The sequence below is a fragment of the Nematostella vectensis genome, chromosome 8 (genome assembly GCF_932526225.1).
Source record: "Nematostella vectensis chromosome 8, jaNemVect1.1, whole genome shotgun sequence".
Lineage (NCBI taxonomy): Eukaryota > Metazoa > Cnidaria > Anthozoa > Actiniaria > Edwardsiidae > Nematostella > Nematostella vectensis.
This window is the reverse complement of record NC_064041.1, coordinates 15,222,023-15,239,280: the sequence shown is the minus strand read 5'-3', so window position 1 is coordinate 15,239,280 and position 17,258 is coordinate 15,222,023. Positions and strand designations below refer to the sequence as shown.

At 40.3% G+C, this 17,258-nt stretch overlaps 4 protein-coding genes across 4 annotated transcripts in view; 2 read left to right on the top strand and 2 right to left on the bottom strand.

Annotated features, from left to right (window-relative positions):
- Positions 1-817: 817 nt before the first annotated feature.
- On the bottom strand, positions 818-2,820 carry LOC5506012 (U6 snRNA-associated Sm-like protein LSm2). The gene is made up of 5 exons (XM_001626713.3): positions 2,757-2,820; positions 2,611-2,678; positions 2,019-2,049; positions 1,719-1,778; positions 818-1,171 (listed from the first exon to the last, which is right to left on the bottom strand). The coding sequence occupies exons 1-5, from the start codon at positions 2,757-2,759 to the stop codon at positions 1,046-1,048; spliced, it is 288 nt and encodes a 95-aa protein (XP_001626763.1). The 5' UTR covers positions 2,760-2,820; the 3' UTR covers positions 818-1,045.
- Positions 2,821-3,026: 206 nt separating this feature from the next.
- On the top strand, positions 3,027-7,452 carry LOC5506002 (proteasome subunit beta type-1). Its single transcript, XM_001626692.3, has 7 exons — positions 3,027-3,192; positions 3,473-3,580; positions 5,032-5,113; positions 5,278-5,309; positions 5,557-5,654; positions 6,602-6,708; positions 6,936-7,452. The coding sequence occupies exons 1-7, from the start codon at positions 3,116-3,118 to the stop codon at positions 7,119-7,121; spliced, it is 690 nt and encodes a 229-aa protein (XP_001626742.1). The 5' UTR covers positions 3,027-3,115; the 3' UTR covers positions 7,122-7,452.
- A 1-nt stretch (position 7,453) lies between these two features.
- On the bottom strand, positions 7,454-12,969 carry LOC5506011 (ubiquinone biosynthesis protein COQ4 homolog, mitochondrial). The gene is made up of 8 exons (XM_001626714.3): positions 12,835-12,969; positions 11,367-11,564; positions 10,778-10,874; positions 10,187-10,289; positions 9,078-9,104; positions 8,835-8,932; positions 8,425-8,532; positions 7,454-8,075 (listed from the first exon to the last, which is right to left on the bottom strand). Exons 1-8 carry the CDS (start codon positions 12,926-12,928, stop codon positions 7,910-7,912), a joined length of 891 nt encoding a protein of 296 aa, XP_001626764.2. The 5' UTR covers positions 12,929-12,969; the 3' UTR covers positions 7,454-7,909.
- A 70-nt stretch (positions 12,970-13,039) lies between these two features.
- The window catches only part of LOC5506016 (deoxyhypusine synthase), a 9,996-nt gene continuing 5,777 nt past the window's right edge, over positions 13,040-17,258 (top strand). Inside the window, exons 1-5 of the mRNA XM_001626693.3 lie at positions 13,040-13,342; positions 14,856-15,023; positions 15,247-15,465; positions 15,540-15,626; positions 16,989-17,094. Of these exons, the coding sequence (XP_001626743.1) occupies positions 13,139-13,342; positions 14,856-15,023; positions 15,247-15,465; positions 15,540-15,626; positions 16,989-17,094 (784 nt within the window). The 5' untranslated portion in view covers positions 13,040-13,138. The remainder of the gene's footprint in view (positions 13,343-14,855; positions 15,024-15,246; positions 15,466-15,539; positions 15,627-16,988; positions 17,095-17,258) is intronic.

The window sequence follows — 17,258 nt, the reverse complement described above, 5'->3', positions numbered from 1 at the left end:
ACAATGAATTGCTTATTCTCAGATAGGGTGGAGGATATACAATGAATTGCTCATTCTCAGATAGGGTGGAGGATATACAATGAATTGCTCATTCTCAGATAGGGTGGAGGGTATACAATGAATTGCTCATTTTCAGATAGGGTGGAGGATATACAATGAATTGCTTATTCTCAGATAGGGTGGAGGATATACAATGAATTGCTCATTCTCAGATAGGGTGGAGGGTATACAATGAATTGCTCATTCTCAGATAGGGTGGAGGGTATACAATTAATTGCTCATTTTCAGATAGGGTGGAGGATATACAATGAATTGCTTATTCTCAGATAGGGTGGAGGATATACAATGAATTGCTCATTCTCAGATAGGGTGGAGGGTATACAATGAATTGCTCATTCTCAGATAGGGTGGAGGGCCAATGCGACTCAGACCCCAACTGTACCACAGCTCTCAACACTAACGCTTCAATCCATTGAACAGAGAGTTGGTGAGTCAATGGAGGTTCCACTCATTCAGGCTGTGATAGGCTTAGGACAGTAGGAACAGAGTTTGTTAGGCTAAATTCCGATAATAAACCACAAAATCTCCTCTAATTTGGCTGAAAAGTGCCTTGTTTTGCAATGCGCTCTCTGTAATTTACACTAGGCTTGACAGGAGACAATCTTTACCCAGAGATCATGATCCATGGTAATTACAACAATCACAGTTTTCAAGTTGTTTTTTTCACAATTAACAAAAAAGTCATTTAAAAAATGATTATGAAGTACCCATCCATGTATCCCCCTTCACCCTGTAATCCCTGACAGTCAAACCCCCCAAGAGGTAAAGTGTTTTAATTCCATTGTTGGAAAAAAGACAATATTTACTACAGAAAGAGACAAATATTTTTACACAGCAGTGATTCTAAAATATTACAGGCAAACATCAATAAATATGGATATACAAAGGCAAGGATAGATTTTGCATGGGAGAGCACTAATACATTCTCTGCTGGATAATAGTGGACCTACAAGGAAATATAAAATGCATCTATACATGGGGAGTCTCAGGTCTTATTCTGCATCGCCTCCTTTCTTGTTGCATCTTGTAACAGTTGTGTGTCCACCTCTTCTGATGGAAGCTGGACATATCTGACTACCGACCCTCTTATAAAGCAGTTTTTTACCGAGAGCTGAAATCAAATGAAATACATCTATTTATCTTTTCTTTGTTAGTTATACAGTATTACTTTTAGTTTGTTATAGCAATTAATCAACAATTTTGTTGAAGGTGTCAATGGCTCAATGCTTGCCATTGAACAGTTTTTTTTTCATTTGAGCAGACCCTTGTGTCTAATGGATAGGGGTAATTGCCTTGAGAATGACAATAAACTACCCATTTACCAATTTGAAAATACAACTTAAGTCTATTTGATAGTTTAATACTCATAACTATTAATGATATTTATTGAAAGTGTCTCTCTTTTCAGTTGTTTGTCTGAATGAGCCAATGGAAATGTGTGCTTCATATGGCACAATTTTGTGCAGTGAATGAATTAGAAGAATTCGCAAGACACTACAGGCAACCAGTCTGGCTTTAGAATCAGAATGTGGCAAGAGGCAACTACAAGGAAAATATAGACAAAAAGGAAGTCTGCCCCACTTTAACAATTCACCAGTAAAGTTTTTGCCAAAACTGTAAGATGTTGCTTGCTGTTGCAGTTTAAATGTTTCCCTTACCATATGTGGGTATTTGTCTGGATCTGTTACGTCTATGTCTGTCAGCTTGAGATTTAGGAACTGGAGAGACAGAAAGTGAAATAAACCTTTTATGGATTATTAATAGTTTTCTTCTTAAAATTCTTTTTTTTTAATAAATCTACATACAGTAATCAACAATATTTTTTTTAAACCACACTCTGTATTACCGCTGTTCACAGTTTTGATGGTTGACCTATAAAAGTAGCGATTGAAAGACTGACATCAAATTCTTCCCACACTTCACAGTATTTTTTGCATCAAAATATCAAACATACTCACCTGGTCAACTGAGTCCAATGTTCCATGGACACTGCAAGGAAAAAGCAGCACACTTTTATAACGAAATGCTAAAAACAAATGCTGTTGCTGTCTAATTGTTGTTTAGGCATTTTGCCAACATCTACAGCAGAATGCTATCAATCAAATGATGCATTTCATTTAAAGCTGCATGTTGTCAATCAAATGATGCATTCCATTTAAAGCTGCATGTTGTCAATCAAATGATGCATTCCATCTACAGCAATATGCTGCCAATCAAATTATGCATTCCATCAACAATAGCATGCCGCCAATCAAATGATGCATTCTATCTACAACAGTTCTGAACACAGTCTAATTCCTTGGGCTTCTTCTTCCTTTGATGCTCCCCCCCCCTAACCCCCCCCCCCCCCCTCCCTACCTTGGCTATGGCTTGCTGTAGTGTTGAAATGTTGTATCGTAGTAAATACAAATATAAGTTACACAAATAACTAGGAATCTGCAGCACTCAAACATATCCATGTAGATTTGGGTAGATAATTCAAAAACCAAAACTACCAAAGAACAAAACCACCATAGTCTTCCATCTTTTGTCGTGTTCTTAGTGTCCTACCTGAGATCATTTTTAAGCTCAACTATAACCTCCTTCCCGACCAACGACTTGAAAAACGAGTAGAACAGCTTCAATATAAACAAAAATGATAAAATTAGAAAGGATAATTCTTCAACTTTTACCACAAACTGTAGAGCAAACTTTACCATATTTGCCGGCTGACATTCGGATACGCAGATGCGCCCGCAATCAGAAAGCGGTCTCAATGTGAGCTACTAATTATTTCCATTCATTTTTTTCAGTTTTTTTTTTTACCAAAACGAGCTCAAATTACCTGAAGCCATAGATACCTCAACTTTAAATTGAAATATCACATTTTCAGTTAGCAGATAATTAAACATATCTTTTATTCCTCTTTTTTTAATTCCCCAAGCACGCGACTTTAGTATCAAGCAAGCGGCTGCTTGTGTGAATACGCAAGGCATTCTGGGATAGCCAGCGGCCATTTTGGAAATCTTTTGAGTTTTTCTTCTCTTCTTGTCAAAGGTTTTACTCTCTCACCAAAATGCAGGTCGGTAGTGAATCGTACTACGGAGGAAATCCCAAACAGACTTATTTTAGTCCCTATGCATTCAATGGAGGGTAAGTCTTGTCGATTTAAAGTTTTACCCCTCTCATTTTTCCCGCATGGCGAAAATGACTCAGCGAAGTTTTTTCCCATTAAAGTTTCTGAAAAAGTATCATAACACACCTTATTTATTTTTTTACGACATCTAAACATTGAAAAAGGCGTTTGCTTTGTTTTACATATACCTGTATTCATAAGAAAATATCTAACTTCTTGTAGCCTAGAAATAAAGAATTATTTTACTCATGCCACTTTTTAACTACCATGTCTAACTTTTTTCTTTGACTTTTAAAGCACGGTTTTAGCCATCTCTGGTGAAGACTTTGCCGTTATTGCATCTGATACAAGATTGAGTCAAGGGTTTCAGATCCACACTAGAGACAGCCCAAAGGTCTATAAATTGTAAGTATATATCTACCTTCGCAGAGCGGCATCACTAAAAAGCAGAACCGGCGGAACCAGTTGAACCAGCTTATTTTGAGTGCAGGTGCGAAGAGGGATATATATGTTATACAAGGATTACAATTTATTTTCAAAAAAACTGTATTTTTAAACCCGATAAGGAAATATTGAATAAGTCAACACAAGAGCAAATGACTACTACGTTAATTGTTTAACTTGAAAAAGTCCTGTTCTTTACAATTTATCTTTTAGCGTTCATGCGGTGTCTAGCAAGCAAATACAATAACAGTTACAGTTCCAAATACACAACTGCACCAGCGCCGAAGCCTCCTGGCCGTCTGGACTCGTCACGCTAATGTTAGCCCCATCAAACGCCACATAGCGTGATGAGTCCAGGACGACCGCAAGTTTACACACATGCAGAAATTGTTAAATTGAGTAATACGTTCATAGTATAATATGAAAAAAAAAGGGTTAAAATACTTTGTTATTTTTTCGTCTGCAAAGGTACACGAGAAGGACACATTTGGCAAAAAAAACACGCTTTTTGTACACTAAAATTGCGAGCGCAGTTTTACAGTATGTTTTTTTTATACTTATCTGGAACTTTCAAAGGAATTTTTTTACAAATTACATATGACAGAGTGTCAAATGTGCGTGAAATAACATAGCACATTTGTGCTTAGTGATGTTGTTTCAGCAAGTCACAACAGAATGAGTGAAACAGAGAAACAAACAAAAAATAATTTTCGATTGATTATTTCGAAAATAAATTGTAATCCTTGTATAACATCCCTACCCCTATACCCTCTTTCACCCCTGCATTAAAAATATGCTGGTTCTGCTGGTTCTGCTTTTTAGTAATGCAGATCGCAGAGCAAAATAATCACGCTGTCAAGGCCTGTTTTTGCTACATAAGGTAACAGGGACGTAAGTTGCGTACTTCCAATGTAAACGTTAGCACAACGGAGATGCTATTCTTCCTTTTCTGACTTCATCTACTTCATTTATGTGTGAAAATCAACAACGTAAGTTGAGACACGAACAGAAGAAACCAACAAACCAGAAGATCTCATTCTGTGACAAATTTACATAGCGCAAGTGGCATTCTCATTTTCGTTCCAAAACATTGTGTTGGACAGCTCCTAAGCATGATTTTCACCCAAACAACATTTTTACTTTCTCCATCATTTTGTATTCTCGCTCCATTGAAAATCTGGCTTGGGAATCAATGTGTTGTAACCTGTGTTTTACAGTATCATGGAAACCATCTTTGGAAACCTAGGATTTTATGTATTATTTTTTCAAGGCATGTACCTAGGGTACGATTCAGTGTCTTTGAACGTCTTGATATTTATGTACCTAGGGTACGATTCAGTGTCTTTGAACATCTTGATATTTATGTACCTAGGGTACAGTGTCTTTGAACATCTTGATTTTTATGTTTTCAGGACAGGCTCAACAGTGTTAGGATGCTCAGGTTTCCATGGTGACTGTCTCACACTGACAAAACACATCTCAGCAAGATTACAGGTAATATGGTGCCACCAGTCTTGTAATTACTAGAACTTGCAACAGGCGATTTGTACAAAATTTCCAGTTGCAAACTGGTCTGGTAATTATTAAAAATAATTCCAAGCTCATTGATTACTATTTTTACCATCTGTGTTTTACTCTTTTTTTACTCTTGTTTGTAGATGTATGAGCATGATCATGGCAAAGCAATGAGGTATGTATAGTTTATCACTTGACACAACCCCCACAGGATTATGTTTTTACAACACATTGTTCAGCGAGAGCAAAACATACAAAAAATACGCATGCAAAGGCACTCAAGGAAGCACAAAAAACATCTAAATCTTACATGAATCTTCCAGGTATAAACCTATGATATTTTTACTCCATTATTGCCAGATTATTTGTAGGAAGCTACCACATCCCTCCCTCAGCCTAATTCATGTTTTTTTTCTTTCTAGTTGCACTGCTATTGCTCAGATGCTGTCAACAATGCTGTACTACAGACGATTCTTTCCCTACTACACTTATAACATTCTGGCTGGCTTGGACTCTGAGGGTAGGCAAACACAGCCCTCATAACACCACACCCCTCATAGCACCACACCCCTCATAGCACCTCACCCCTTATAGCACCACACCTCTCATAGCACCACACCCCTCATAGCACCTCACCCCTCATAGCACTACACCCCTCATACCACCTTACCCCTCATTGCACCACACCCCTCATAGCACCTCACCCCTCATAGCACCACACCCCTCATAGCACCACACCCCTTATAGCACTACACCCCTCATACCACCACACTCCTCATACCACCTTACCCCTCATTGCACCACACCCCTCATACCGCCTCACCCCTCACACCGCCTCACCCCTCATACCACCTCACCCCTCATACCACCTCACCCTTCATACAACCTCACCCCTTATTGAACCACACCCCTCATAGCACCACACCTCTCATACCACCACACCCCTCATACCACCACACCCCTCATACCACCACACCCGTCATAGCATCACACCCCTAAAAGCTCAACAACCCTTATAGCACCTCACCCTTCATAGCACCTCACTCCTCATACCACCTCACCCCTCATTCCACCTCACCCCTTATAGCACCACACCCCTCATACCACCTAACCCCGCATACCACCACACCCCTCATACCATCTCACCCCTCATACCACCTCACCCCTCATACCACCTCACCCCTTATACCAACTCACCCCAACATTTTACCCAGGATTTTATGTGCCCATGTAGTTCACAGCTAAAAGCTCATATAAAACAATAGCATTTAAAGTTTGAAGTGCAGGATTTGATGAAGTGGAATACTGTTCACAAGTATAAAAGAATTAGGAGGGAAAACCTTTGGGTACTCCTCTTGGTACACTAACATTTAAAGTTTGAAGTCCAGGATTTGATAAAGGAGAGATCCACAAATATGATATCACTCAATGAGGTGGATCAGATTGCAATGTGTTTCTTTCTCTCAGGCAAAGGGTGCGTGTTTAGCTTTGACCCTGTGGGATCCTACGAACGTGAGGTGTATCGCGCTGGCGGATCAGCATCTGCTTTGTTGCAGCCTTTACTAGACAACCAGGTTTGTTGTAGATTTTATATTTAACTGGTGCCAGACATTAAAATTGAGTCAATTTATTGATAAGTCTAAAGGAGGGTGCCACTTTGCTATTCATTTCTCCACAAGTTTAGTGTGGACAATTACCTAACTTAATTCACTCTGTACTTGACCTACTGTAATAATAATAATGACTATGATTTTTATATATCTAGTATGATAAATGATTTATCGAGTTTCCCTTCCTGCAGATTGGATTCAAGAACCAAGAAGGAGTCCCACATACCCCTCTGACCAGAGACAAGGCTGTTGCGCTAGTAAAGGACGTCTTCACCTCAGCAGCTGAGAGGGATATATACACAGGAGATGCCGTTATTATAAATGTCGTCAGTAGTGAGGGAGTCAGTGAGGAGGCGTTCCCTCTGAGGAGAGACTAGATCATGCCAATGCCCTACTTGTATTTACAACACTGTGCTTTTTTTTCCATTACACTCCCTGGCTGACATAGTTTCTAACCTTCACTCGCTTGCTTGGATGGGAAGTGGTTATAGTAGTGGTTATAGTAGTGGTTATGGAGAAAAGGGGTCCAAGCATTGACGTTCCTGAAGTCAAGTTCTTTTTGATGCACCTGTGCAGGATGTGGGATGACAGCTTTACAGCTAAAAGCACCATTTCTGTATTTTTGTTGGAGGCAAAACATGTCACTAACTCGAAAATATGTGTATAACATTTATGGAAAACAGAATAAAATAAAAAGAAACAACCACAGTTTACTTTATCTACTTTATTTTACAAATTCACATGTGTATTACATGTTGTTTAATATATAGTTTATCACAACAGTATTTCATGATAATATTTCTTTTCCTTGATAGAAGTACTTTCAGTGAATCTATAATTCACTTTTAAGTCTGTACATTACCTAAGCATACTGCTTTTTTTTTCAACATTCCGCAAGCTCTGCTCAACGATTTCCAACCTGCTAAATCACCTATAACTTCCATCATTTAATATCATTGAGCGTTTTCATTGGCCAGCACTTAAATGGCTTCCAAACACGCCACCTTTCTGCAAAGAGCTGACCAATCAAAGAGCAGCAAAATTTAATTCCATTAGTTTAAATGATGGAAGCCAGAAGGCAGTTTAAAATTTTTGATGAGCGTTTGCATGAAATTGAAAATGGTGGTGATGCGAGGTTTGCAGTTCCACTGAATCTGAGATTTCATTACCATCCATCAAGTCGTCTAGCAGGTGTGAGGTTCATCTTTTTCCTTAATGAATCAATTGGCTCTTCAAAATGTCTCTCGTAGAAAACATTCATGATGAATTTGGCCTTCATGCCATTGCTCAGTGCCCAGGGGATGTAATAGCTTCTAAGCTGCTCTCTATGCCTATGAAAGATAATAATTTCTTATTTCCCATGTGAATATTCAATATGAAAATCTCTCAAGAAAAATGATAAAAGTATGGGAGGTTTAAAGACAAAATAACTCTTGAAAACAGTGCTATTAGAATCAACTTACAGCACAACCTGTAAAACAGTGAACATAAAATACCCCCTGATAAATCACTTCATACAATGAGACTTGTTGGGACATGACAGTTACTAGATAGTTCCTAGACTATCTTGTGATGGGTCAAAACATACCATTTATACATATTTCCTCTGTTCATTGGTTTACTGGTTGCACTTACAAGAAGTGAATGAAAAAATTAATACAAATACAAAGGGTAACTCACTTGGGTGTGACCTCTGGGTTGAGTGGCCCAAATATAGACCCGAGGGTACACATTGGTAGCCCAGTCTGTACCATCTCAAACCACTTGACGGCAATCTCCCCAGCAACACTGAAACACAGTTGTCATACATGCCTTAGCAGGACAAAGGGAAACTGCTTTCTTATAGAGCAGTCCATACTTGGAATAGGTAGCTACTCTCAACACAAGGGTTGTTTGATATCACAGAAAACACACTCCCCTGACCATGACACCCAACACCAATCGTCACTGACCTGACCATGACACCCAGCATCAACATCACTCAACTGATCATGACGCCCAACACCAATCACCAACCAACAGACCATGACACCCAACACCAATCATCATCACACCGACCATGACACCCAACAACAATCATTATGACTCACCTGACCGTCGGCAGACCAGTTAGTGTGTGTGTGAAGTCGTGGATATCCCTGTATCTTTGCATGACATACGCAAGCTCTATATCATCCACAAACTTCACCTGATACAACAAACATCATGTTCTTATGCAGCAGGGACGATAGTCAACTGGTGTAATGTGGTAAAATTACTAGGTACTTGCTTTAAATGCAGTTAAATACTCACTTACACAGTCTGTTATTAATCTAATAGAATAGATTACTCACATCATCACGGGAATCTTGGTCAAGACCCTGTACATAAAAAAATTAGAAGAGTAAATCCATTCCCATGTAGTATTACAGTGTGACCCATGGAGTATTACAGTGTGACCCATGGAGTATTACAGTGTGGCCCATGGAGTATTACAGTGTGACCCATGGAGTATTACAGTGTGACCCATGGAGTATTACAGTGTGACCCATGGAGTATTACAGTGTGACCCATGGAGTATTACAGTGTGACCCATGGAGTATTACAGTGTGACCCATGGAGTATTACAGTGTGACCCATGGAGTATTACAGTGTGACCCATGGAGTATTACAGTGTGACCCATGGAGTATTACAGTGTGACCCATGGAGTATTACAGTTTGACCCATGGAGTATTACAGTGTGACCCATGGAGTATTACAGTGTGACCCATGGAGTATTACAGTGTGACCCATGGAGTATTACAGTGTGACCCATGGAGTATTACAGTGTGACCCATGGAGTATTACAGTGTGACCCATGGAGTATTACAGTGTGACCCATGGAGTGTTGCAGTGTGGCCCATGGAGTATTACAGTGTGACCCATGGAGTGTTACAGTGTGACCCATGGAGTGTTACAGTGTGACCCATGGAGTATTACAGTGTGACCCATTAGGTATTACAGTGTGATCCATGGAGTATTACAGTGTGACCCATGGAGTATTACAGTGTGACCCATGGAGTATTACAGTGTGACCCATGGAGTATTACAGTGTGACCCATGGAGTATTACAGTGTGACCCATGGAGTATTACAGTGTGACCCATGGAGTGTTGCAGTGTGGTCCATGGAGTATTACAATGTGACCCATGGAGTGTTGCAGTGTGGTCCATGGAGTATTACAGTGTGACCCATGGAGTGTTACAGTGTGACCCATAGAGTGTTACAGTGTGACCCATGGAGTATTACAGTGTGACCCATGGAGTGTTACAGTGTGACCAATGAAGTATTACAGTGTGACCCATGGAGTGTTACAGTGTGACCCATGGAGTATTACAGTGTGACCCATGGAGAGGTACAGTGTGACCCATGGAGTATTACAGTGTGGCATGTGCTGAAAATATACTAAAGGTTAATTGTTCACATTGTCATCCATAAATCTTGCATATTCTCTGCCAAAAGTCCCCTCTTGTAGGCTTCTCATCTCATTGAGATCAACAGTCCAGCTTTTCACCCTTGGCTGTAATCTAGAAATAATAATATACCATGGCAACCCTGTTAACTCAAACCCTATGAGAAATAAAAAAACATGACAGGCTGGAGTACATACCCCCAGAGTACATACCCCCAGAGTACATACCCCCAGAGTACATACCCCCAGAGTACTACCACCAGAGTACATACGCCCAGAGTACATACCCCCAGAGCACATACCCCCAGAGTACATACCCCCGAGTACATAACCCCAGAGAACGTACCCCCAGAGCACATACTCCCAGAGTACATACCCCAGAGTACATACCCCCAGATTACATACCCCAGAGCACTCTTATTGTTGTGTAGTTCAATAAAACAGCCTTTGAGGAAATAAGTTTGCATATATGGGAGCAAAAAGTGAAATATAGCAAAATACTTTTATCACAACCTCATTGCTATAAGTTTAAACCCTCTCTCTAACAAAAAGATCTGTCCAACTATGTAATTGGCATAACCTTTCTTATGTTTTGTTCTCTACCTTAGGATTTCTCGACCAACAGGATCTTGCTTCATTCTGTACAGCATCAACTGCCGTGCTACAAAACCTGTTGTCTCTCCAAGGGTAGCAACCATATCTGAAATAGGATTTGTTGTCACATTTTTTTTAACCTGTGTAATAAAGTTGAGCATAACACTCCAAAACTAAACAATAATCAATCGTTTAGTAAATCCTAGAGTCAAAGCCAAGAGTTTTCAGTCTACAATCTTATCAAGTCTTTGATGTCAAGTGGATTTAGTAGACATAAAAGGAACAGCTGTTTTGGGTCAGTTTGCATACTCTAGCAATACTTGGCGCAACGTAGCCTCCTTGGCAGGCGTCTCAATAAAGCAAGAAACAAAGAAAGCTTTATAATCAGGCTTCCTGTTGAAAATGACAAAACCATTAACAGGGAGAAAGAGGGGGGGGAAGGTTCCCTCGGTCCCCCCACGTCCTTGAAATTCTAAACACTGGAAGCCAAGATCTCAAAATAAGATAGAATAGCCCTTTCTTATCTTTTCAATGTGATATCTATGACTGTGTACCATGTCCCCCCCTCAGCAAATCCTGCTTCCTGCCTGATACATACCTGATCTGTAAGGGTTGTAAAGTGCCATAAACGCTGACCCAACTGATAGCAAGGCTTTCTGTGCGATAGTTGTGGGGATGTGAGTATCATACAATTTGAATCCCTCTTCAAACTTTCTGTACCTCTCCTCTGCCTGCTCATCTTGAAACCCTGCCATTGAGTCCTCGGCGGCATCAAAACTAGCACGCCCTGAAGAGGCTGAAATCATATGACTTAAGTATACTTTAATGCACTAGTCATTTAAAACCCCCATCCCCATGGTCCCGGGGAAGTGTCATTTCAAGAAAATTTAGCCAAAAATTGGTGATTTTCCCAGACGCGGTCCCTTCCATATAAGGGAACTAATATATTCCTTATTTGGAAAACCTGCATGATTCTTGTCATTTCTAGGGCTGCAGTACCGCAGGTGCTTCGCAAACTTTGTGAATTGTATTCAGAAGAGAAAAAAAAGTAATTGTGACCATCTTTTGTCAATGGAGAAAGCCTCTGAAAAGAAGCTAAAATTCATCGGTACAAGACCCCTAAAACGACAACAGTTTCTTCATATGGGGGTTAACATGGGGGTTAACATGGGGGTTAACATGGGGGTGAACATGGGGGTCAACATGGGGGTTAACATGGGGGTTAACATGGGGGTTAACATGGGGGTTAACATGGGGGTCAACATGGGGGTTAACATGGGGGTTAACATGGGGGTCAACATGGGGGTTAACATGGGGGTTAACATGGGGGTTAACATGGGGGTTAACATGGGGGTCAACATGGGGGTTACCATGGGGGTTAACATGGGGGTTACCATGGGGGTCAAGAGCACTTTTGAACAAGAATCTGTCCATAGGGGGGAGGGGGACAAGAATCTGTCCATAGGGGGAGGGGGAATTGACAGTTTCTGACTCCATCCCCCACATGGGGGCTAGGTGACAAATGAATGACATCACAAAATGTACTTTGCAAAAGTTGTGTCAGTTTCTGGTTTGAGACTGTTTTTCTCCTGTAGCAAGCAATTCCATGTATCAGAGTGTGGCAAGCTGCATGGTGAAATGTGCAAAAACAAATATGAATTATAACTAATGCCAGATGAAAATAATTTATTTTTCCATTTTTTTGGTAACTGTTATCTTCATAGTTAAGTTTTTAGTAGAAATTCGCTGAAGTGTACTGGCTTTGAAAGATAAAGGCTTTTTCAGATGACTTCTTGATGTCTTTGTCGGATAGTTGCCTATAGTTTGCATCCCTAGGGGTAGGGACATTTGACTGCAGTTTTGTCCCGAGGTAGTGGGGGCTTTTCTCTGTTTTGTACAGCGTCAAAGTCTAATGTCCCACTCTTCCCCGGGACCATGGGGGTGGGGGGTTTCAATTGACGAGCGCATATGTTCAATATTTTTTTTCCTTAAAAACATTGGCACAAAGGTTTGTTGAGACTTGCACCTCTTCCTACTAAATTAAGTCCTCTTCTAATTGCATTTACCTGTTGCAGTGAATCTTTTTTGACAGCCGCAAGCCAACCATTTTGTAGCAAGGAGGAAATTTCTACGGGCAGGTAATCTCCTGTAGGCCGCCATTTTGAATCAGAACTACACAGGCAACCCAAGTCCATGACATTATCCTGAGTATAGTGCTACCTGTGGTGTGGTATTACTGAAGCGTCACGCACAAGGGGAAGGCGTGCGTGATACTAAGGGCGGCTGCTTAGCAGACAAACTAGTACAGTGGGTTTAGTTAGGTGTTAATCGTTCACAGCATACAGCACACAAACCACCGCTTAGCTCGTCATGGCTTCCAATTCCTCCGAACCGCCACAAATTGCAGTTGATTCTGTTTTGCTAAAGAGTGAACCTATGCCAGATGGTTCGGAGACAGTGAAAGGGTATGATTTCAACCAAGGCACTGACTACCACGCGCTTCTACAAAGTTACAAGAACACAGGCTTTCAAGCGATGCATTTTGGAAAAGCTGTGGACGAGATCAACAAAATGGTAAACAACAAACTTTGTCAGCATGCATTCAACGCGCCGAGCGATCTGTGTACTGGTTTCACACCATGCTTTTGTATCAAGGCCACCTCCGTAGTTGCATTGCATTTTTTTATGTCTTTGTTTCGCGGGCAATCGGGCGAGTTCGAGCTTGCGCAATTGACACGATGCCTATGGTTTCGCTATACAGTGTTACAGAGCCATTGTGCCTGAGAAAAAAACTATGAGAACACCGGGTGCGAGTGATGTTCTTTTTTATTATTATAAAACTGTGCAAAAGTTATCTATGCATAATTGATAATGCACGCCACGCCTGTATCCAGGATTGTGAGCAGGGGAGGGGGGGTTTGTTTACTCATTTAGCAGACCATTTTCTCTAAGGTAGCTTGCCCTACCCTGTAGTAGAGTTGTCGGTTCTTCTGAACCCCCCTGGCCACGGGCATGTATTGATAGCAAGTCGTTGCACGTTTTGTTACATGTAACACCCTCTTTGTCTCTTTTTTTCTCTCTTCAAAGTTGCATAGAAAAATAACTCACTTTTACTTTCTGCAACAAATTTCAGTAGCAGCGAATACTTCACAGTGATATATGGTGTACGTGTGACTTGCAATTAAGTTGCAACCAAAATGTTTGCTTGTGACATGGCTTTATGGAAATACTGATGACTTGCTAGATGACTACTACAGTGTGGCTATGTTAAAGAAGGCCAATCACACCGCCACTTTATGCTCCTGCTCAACTACGAGTGACTCAAAGAATTTATTTTCACCAGCGAATTCAAGCGAGTACCTCCAAGATATTTTTAATGAAATATTGTCAATAACGTATCAGACTTCGTTCGTAGATTATTATTTTGAAAGTTTCCTTGCAAATAAATAGCTGTATTTTCAACCATAAACAATAACAAAGGAGTGGTCGATGGACATTCTTTAAAGTGAGGGTTTGAGTTATCCAGGGAATTTCTTCAAGCCTTTTCACATTTTTGTTACAGGGTGGTGAACAGGGGGTACCCATCACGAATCACGAAGTCATTTTTTAGGCTTTCACGAATCACGAATTTAAAAAAGAAGCTTTCATGAATCATGGTTTTAACTTTTGCTTTGCTCATGAATATATGATTTAATATACATAGATCAACGCTGCAGTTGATTCACTCCTCAGTTGAACTAACACACAATAACATCAATGTTAATTTCTACGTATAAAAGTATGAATAGAGACGCTGTTACAATCGAAGCGCAGTGATTGCCCTACAGCTGTCTAGTTGGGCACTGTTTTGCTGTCGCTCTTGTTACATTAATTTCTTTTTTCAATTATTTTCGGCGTCTACGGTCACATTTCACGATAGAGTACTCGATCAGGATTCACAAATTTATGTTTAGGCTTTTCGCGAATCACAAATTTAATTTAGGGCCAATCAGGAATCACGAAAATACTCTTCACCACCCTGTTGTTACCCCAATTAATGATAGAAATTCTGTGCTGACTTTTCCTTTGTGCCATTCATGTACTACAGATAGCCAAGAAGAAAGAACCATATGTCCCTAACACAGAAAATCCTGAACTTGACATATTGCCTACCGGAAGACCGAAGAACAACTGTACAATTTTCCTGGCTTATACATCAAACATGATATCCTGTGGTGTCCGTGAAGTAATACGTTATTTGGTCCAAAACAATATGGTAAGAGTATTAGGGTAACAATACTGGGGGCCATATCCAGAATCAGAAGAAGAAAGAAGATGACACTGAATTTTTCTTTCAACCCATGTGCAATTATTTTATATATTTTTAACTAGTTTAAGTTTTGGATATTTATAAAAACAGAATGCATTTTTCCTCTATGTAAGACCTATAATTATCCAGTTATATTCAAACTGTTGGATAATTTACATTGTCATTGCAGGTTGATGTTCTCGTCACAACAGGGGGAGGTATAGAGGAAGATTTCATGAAGTGCTTGGCCCCATCATACCTTGGAGACTTTAGCATCTCAGGGGAATTTCTAAGGAAAAAAGGAATCAATCGGATTGGCAATCTGCTGGTTCCTAATGACAACTACTGCAAACTTGAGGACTTCATTCAACCAGTGTTGGATAAGATGCTTGAGGAACAACAAAATGAGGTGATTATCAGGCGCATATCTAGGGGGTTCACACCTGTTAGTATATTGTTCTGTTACATGTTTTGTCTCTTTAGGGAATTAATTGGACACCATCAAAGTTCATAGCACGACTTGGCAAGGAGATCAACCACCCAGAGTCAGTGTACTACTGGGCTTACAAGGTAAGGTTACGGACCCCTCCCTGTAGGTAAATCCAGAGGCAGATCCAGAAGTTCCAAAAAAGGGAGGCCGAAGCAAGGATTTCAAGAAAAGGGGGCTGATTCATTATTCTTCCATGGATTTCCTTATATTTCTTGATATTTTTAACCCATTGACTCCTGGCTAGTTTCAAGCTGAATTTACAAAAAAAAACAGACTGAAAACAGATACCTATTCTGAGTTTTATACAGCCCGTCAAAGTCAAACACAGCTGCACCTAGTCAGCGGTATCCAAGCTTCCCAACAGTGCTTTGCGGTCCCCACTTTTAATCCCTCGTCGTTGTGCTGAAGCCAGCACAAGTTGATGGTTGCTTGTATTTTTTATCAAAAATACAGCTATGAGCATATTAGGAGAGTGTCTCAGGACATCATGAAGTCTTTTGGGGCATAATTGAGTGCTTTGCTTATGGATATTTGCAAGCAAAGGTGGATTCATAATGATTTTTTCTTGTTTGGCTTTGCCTGGATGAGAAAATAATTTTCTAATGAATCACAGCTCTCCTAAATGCTGTCTTTTCTGAAACCAAATTGATTCCAAAATAGTTTACACTGCTATTCTGGGTCTGTATGACCTGGAATTGATTTGTTTGGCTTCAGAGTGAAAAGACTTATAAAAAACCATCTGACTTTGGGGAGAGGAGTGTTGTCTGGCCCTCCCCTCGTGAATTTTCCCCTGGATCTCCCAGAATGCTTTGCAATCCGTAAAGGCATCTTCATGGTTTTACAAGCCTTCAAGGGGTGGATATTGTGTTTTGAGGCCATGGAAATGAACCTGGAGGATCAGAATAAAGGTATCTATTTGTGTCTTGAGCTGTGTTTGCCGATCTCTCTCCCTTGTGTGGTATTTTGAGTGTTTTATTGAGAGGGGTAATTCTGCTTTTCTTTCCTTGTTCGCTTTGAAATTTGTCAAAGAACCTGCGCTATTATTTGGCTTAAGAGTAGTTGCCAACACCTTGGTTGGATGCGTATCTTCAAGACCATTTATCCCTTAGACTGATGCCTGAGTATCTTCATCTTATTGTGTTTATTTTGCATTTATAAATTTTTTGGGTTGTGGGTACTTCCAAAAGCCGGTACAGGCCGGTTGAGGGGTCAATGTGTTAAGCCAAAAATATCCTGAAAAAGAGGGGGGACTGGGCCAGTTTGGCCCACCCCTAGCTAGATCTACCCCTGCAAGCTAGAGCATTATCTTAGACAAAGGATTATTTGAGTGCAACCTCATTTTTTAGAAGAAGTAAATTCTTTGCTGTTTAAAAAACAATTGCAAATTGTTGTGTTTGATGTTTTTGACACTATCTAGACTAATTTGTTTATAAAATATCCAGAACAACATCCCTGTGTTCAGCCCAGCTATTACAGATGGTGCTATTGGGGACGCCATCTACTTTCACTCGTACAGGAATCCTGGACTAAAGCTTGACATTGCTGAAGGTTTGTAATAGCCATGAAGCTGACGCTGAATCCACAGGCCAATAAGGGATAGCAGGAGAGACTGTTATTAGGTTAGGCTGCTTGGCAGGTTGGACAAATTTGGTATTGCAGCCTAGCTTGCAGTGGGGATAAATTGGTTGCTCCGTTAAATTTGTGTCCTGTTA

What these genes read in the sequence shown, in the direction of transcription:
- LOC5506012 (XM_001626713.3), bottom strand. An exon ending in CATTGGACTCAGTTGACCAG is followed by an intron (nt 1,779 to 2,018) that starts GTGAGTATGTTT and finishes CTGTCTCTCCAG; the next exon opens with TTCCTAAATCTCAAGCTGAC. An exon ending in CAGACAAATACCCACATATG is followed by an intron (nt 1,172 to 1,718) that starts GTAAGGGAAACA and finishes ATTTGATTTCAG; the next exon opens with CTCTCGGTAAAAAACTGCTT.
- LOC5506002 (XM_001626692.3), top strand. Translation starts at nt 3,116, where the DNA reads ATGCAGGTCGGTAGTGAATCGTACTACGGAGGAAATCCCAAACAGACT. An exon ending in CCCTATGCATTCAATGGAGG is followed by an intron (nt 3,193 to 3,472) that starts GTAAGTCTTGTC and finishes TGACTTTTAAAG; the next exon opens with CACGGTTTTAGCCATCTCTG. An exon ending in AGCCTTTACTAGACAACCAG is followed by an intron (nt 6,709 to 6,935) that starts GTTTGTTGTAGA and finishes CCCTTCCTGCAG; the next exon opens with ATTGGATTCAAGAACCAAGA.
- LOC5506011 (XM_001626714.3), bottom strand. Translation starts at nt 12,928, where the DNA reads ATGGCGGCCTACAGGAGATTACCTGCCCGTAGAAATTTCCTCCTTGCT. An exon ending in AAAAAGATTCACTGCAACAG is followed by an intron (nt 11,565 to 12,834) that starts GTAAATGCAATT and finishes ATATGATTTCAG; the next exon opens with CCTCTTCAGGGCGTGCTAGT. An exon ending in TTACAACCCTTACAGATCAG is followed by an intron (nt 10,875 to 11,366) that starts GTATGTATCAGG and finishes ATCCTATTTCAG; the next exon opens with ATATGGTTGCTACCCTTGGA.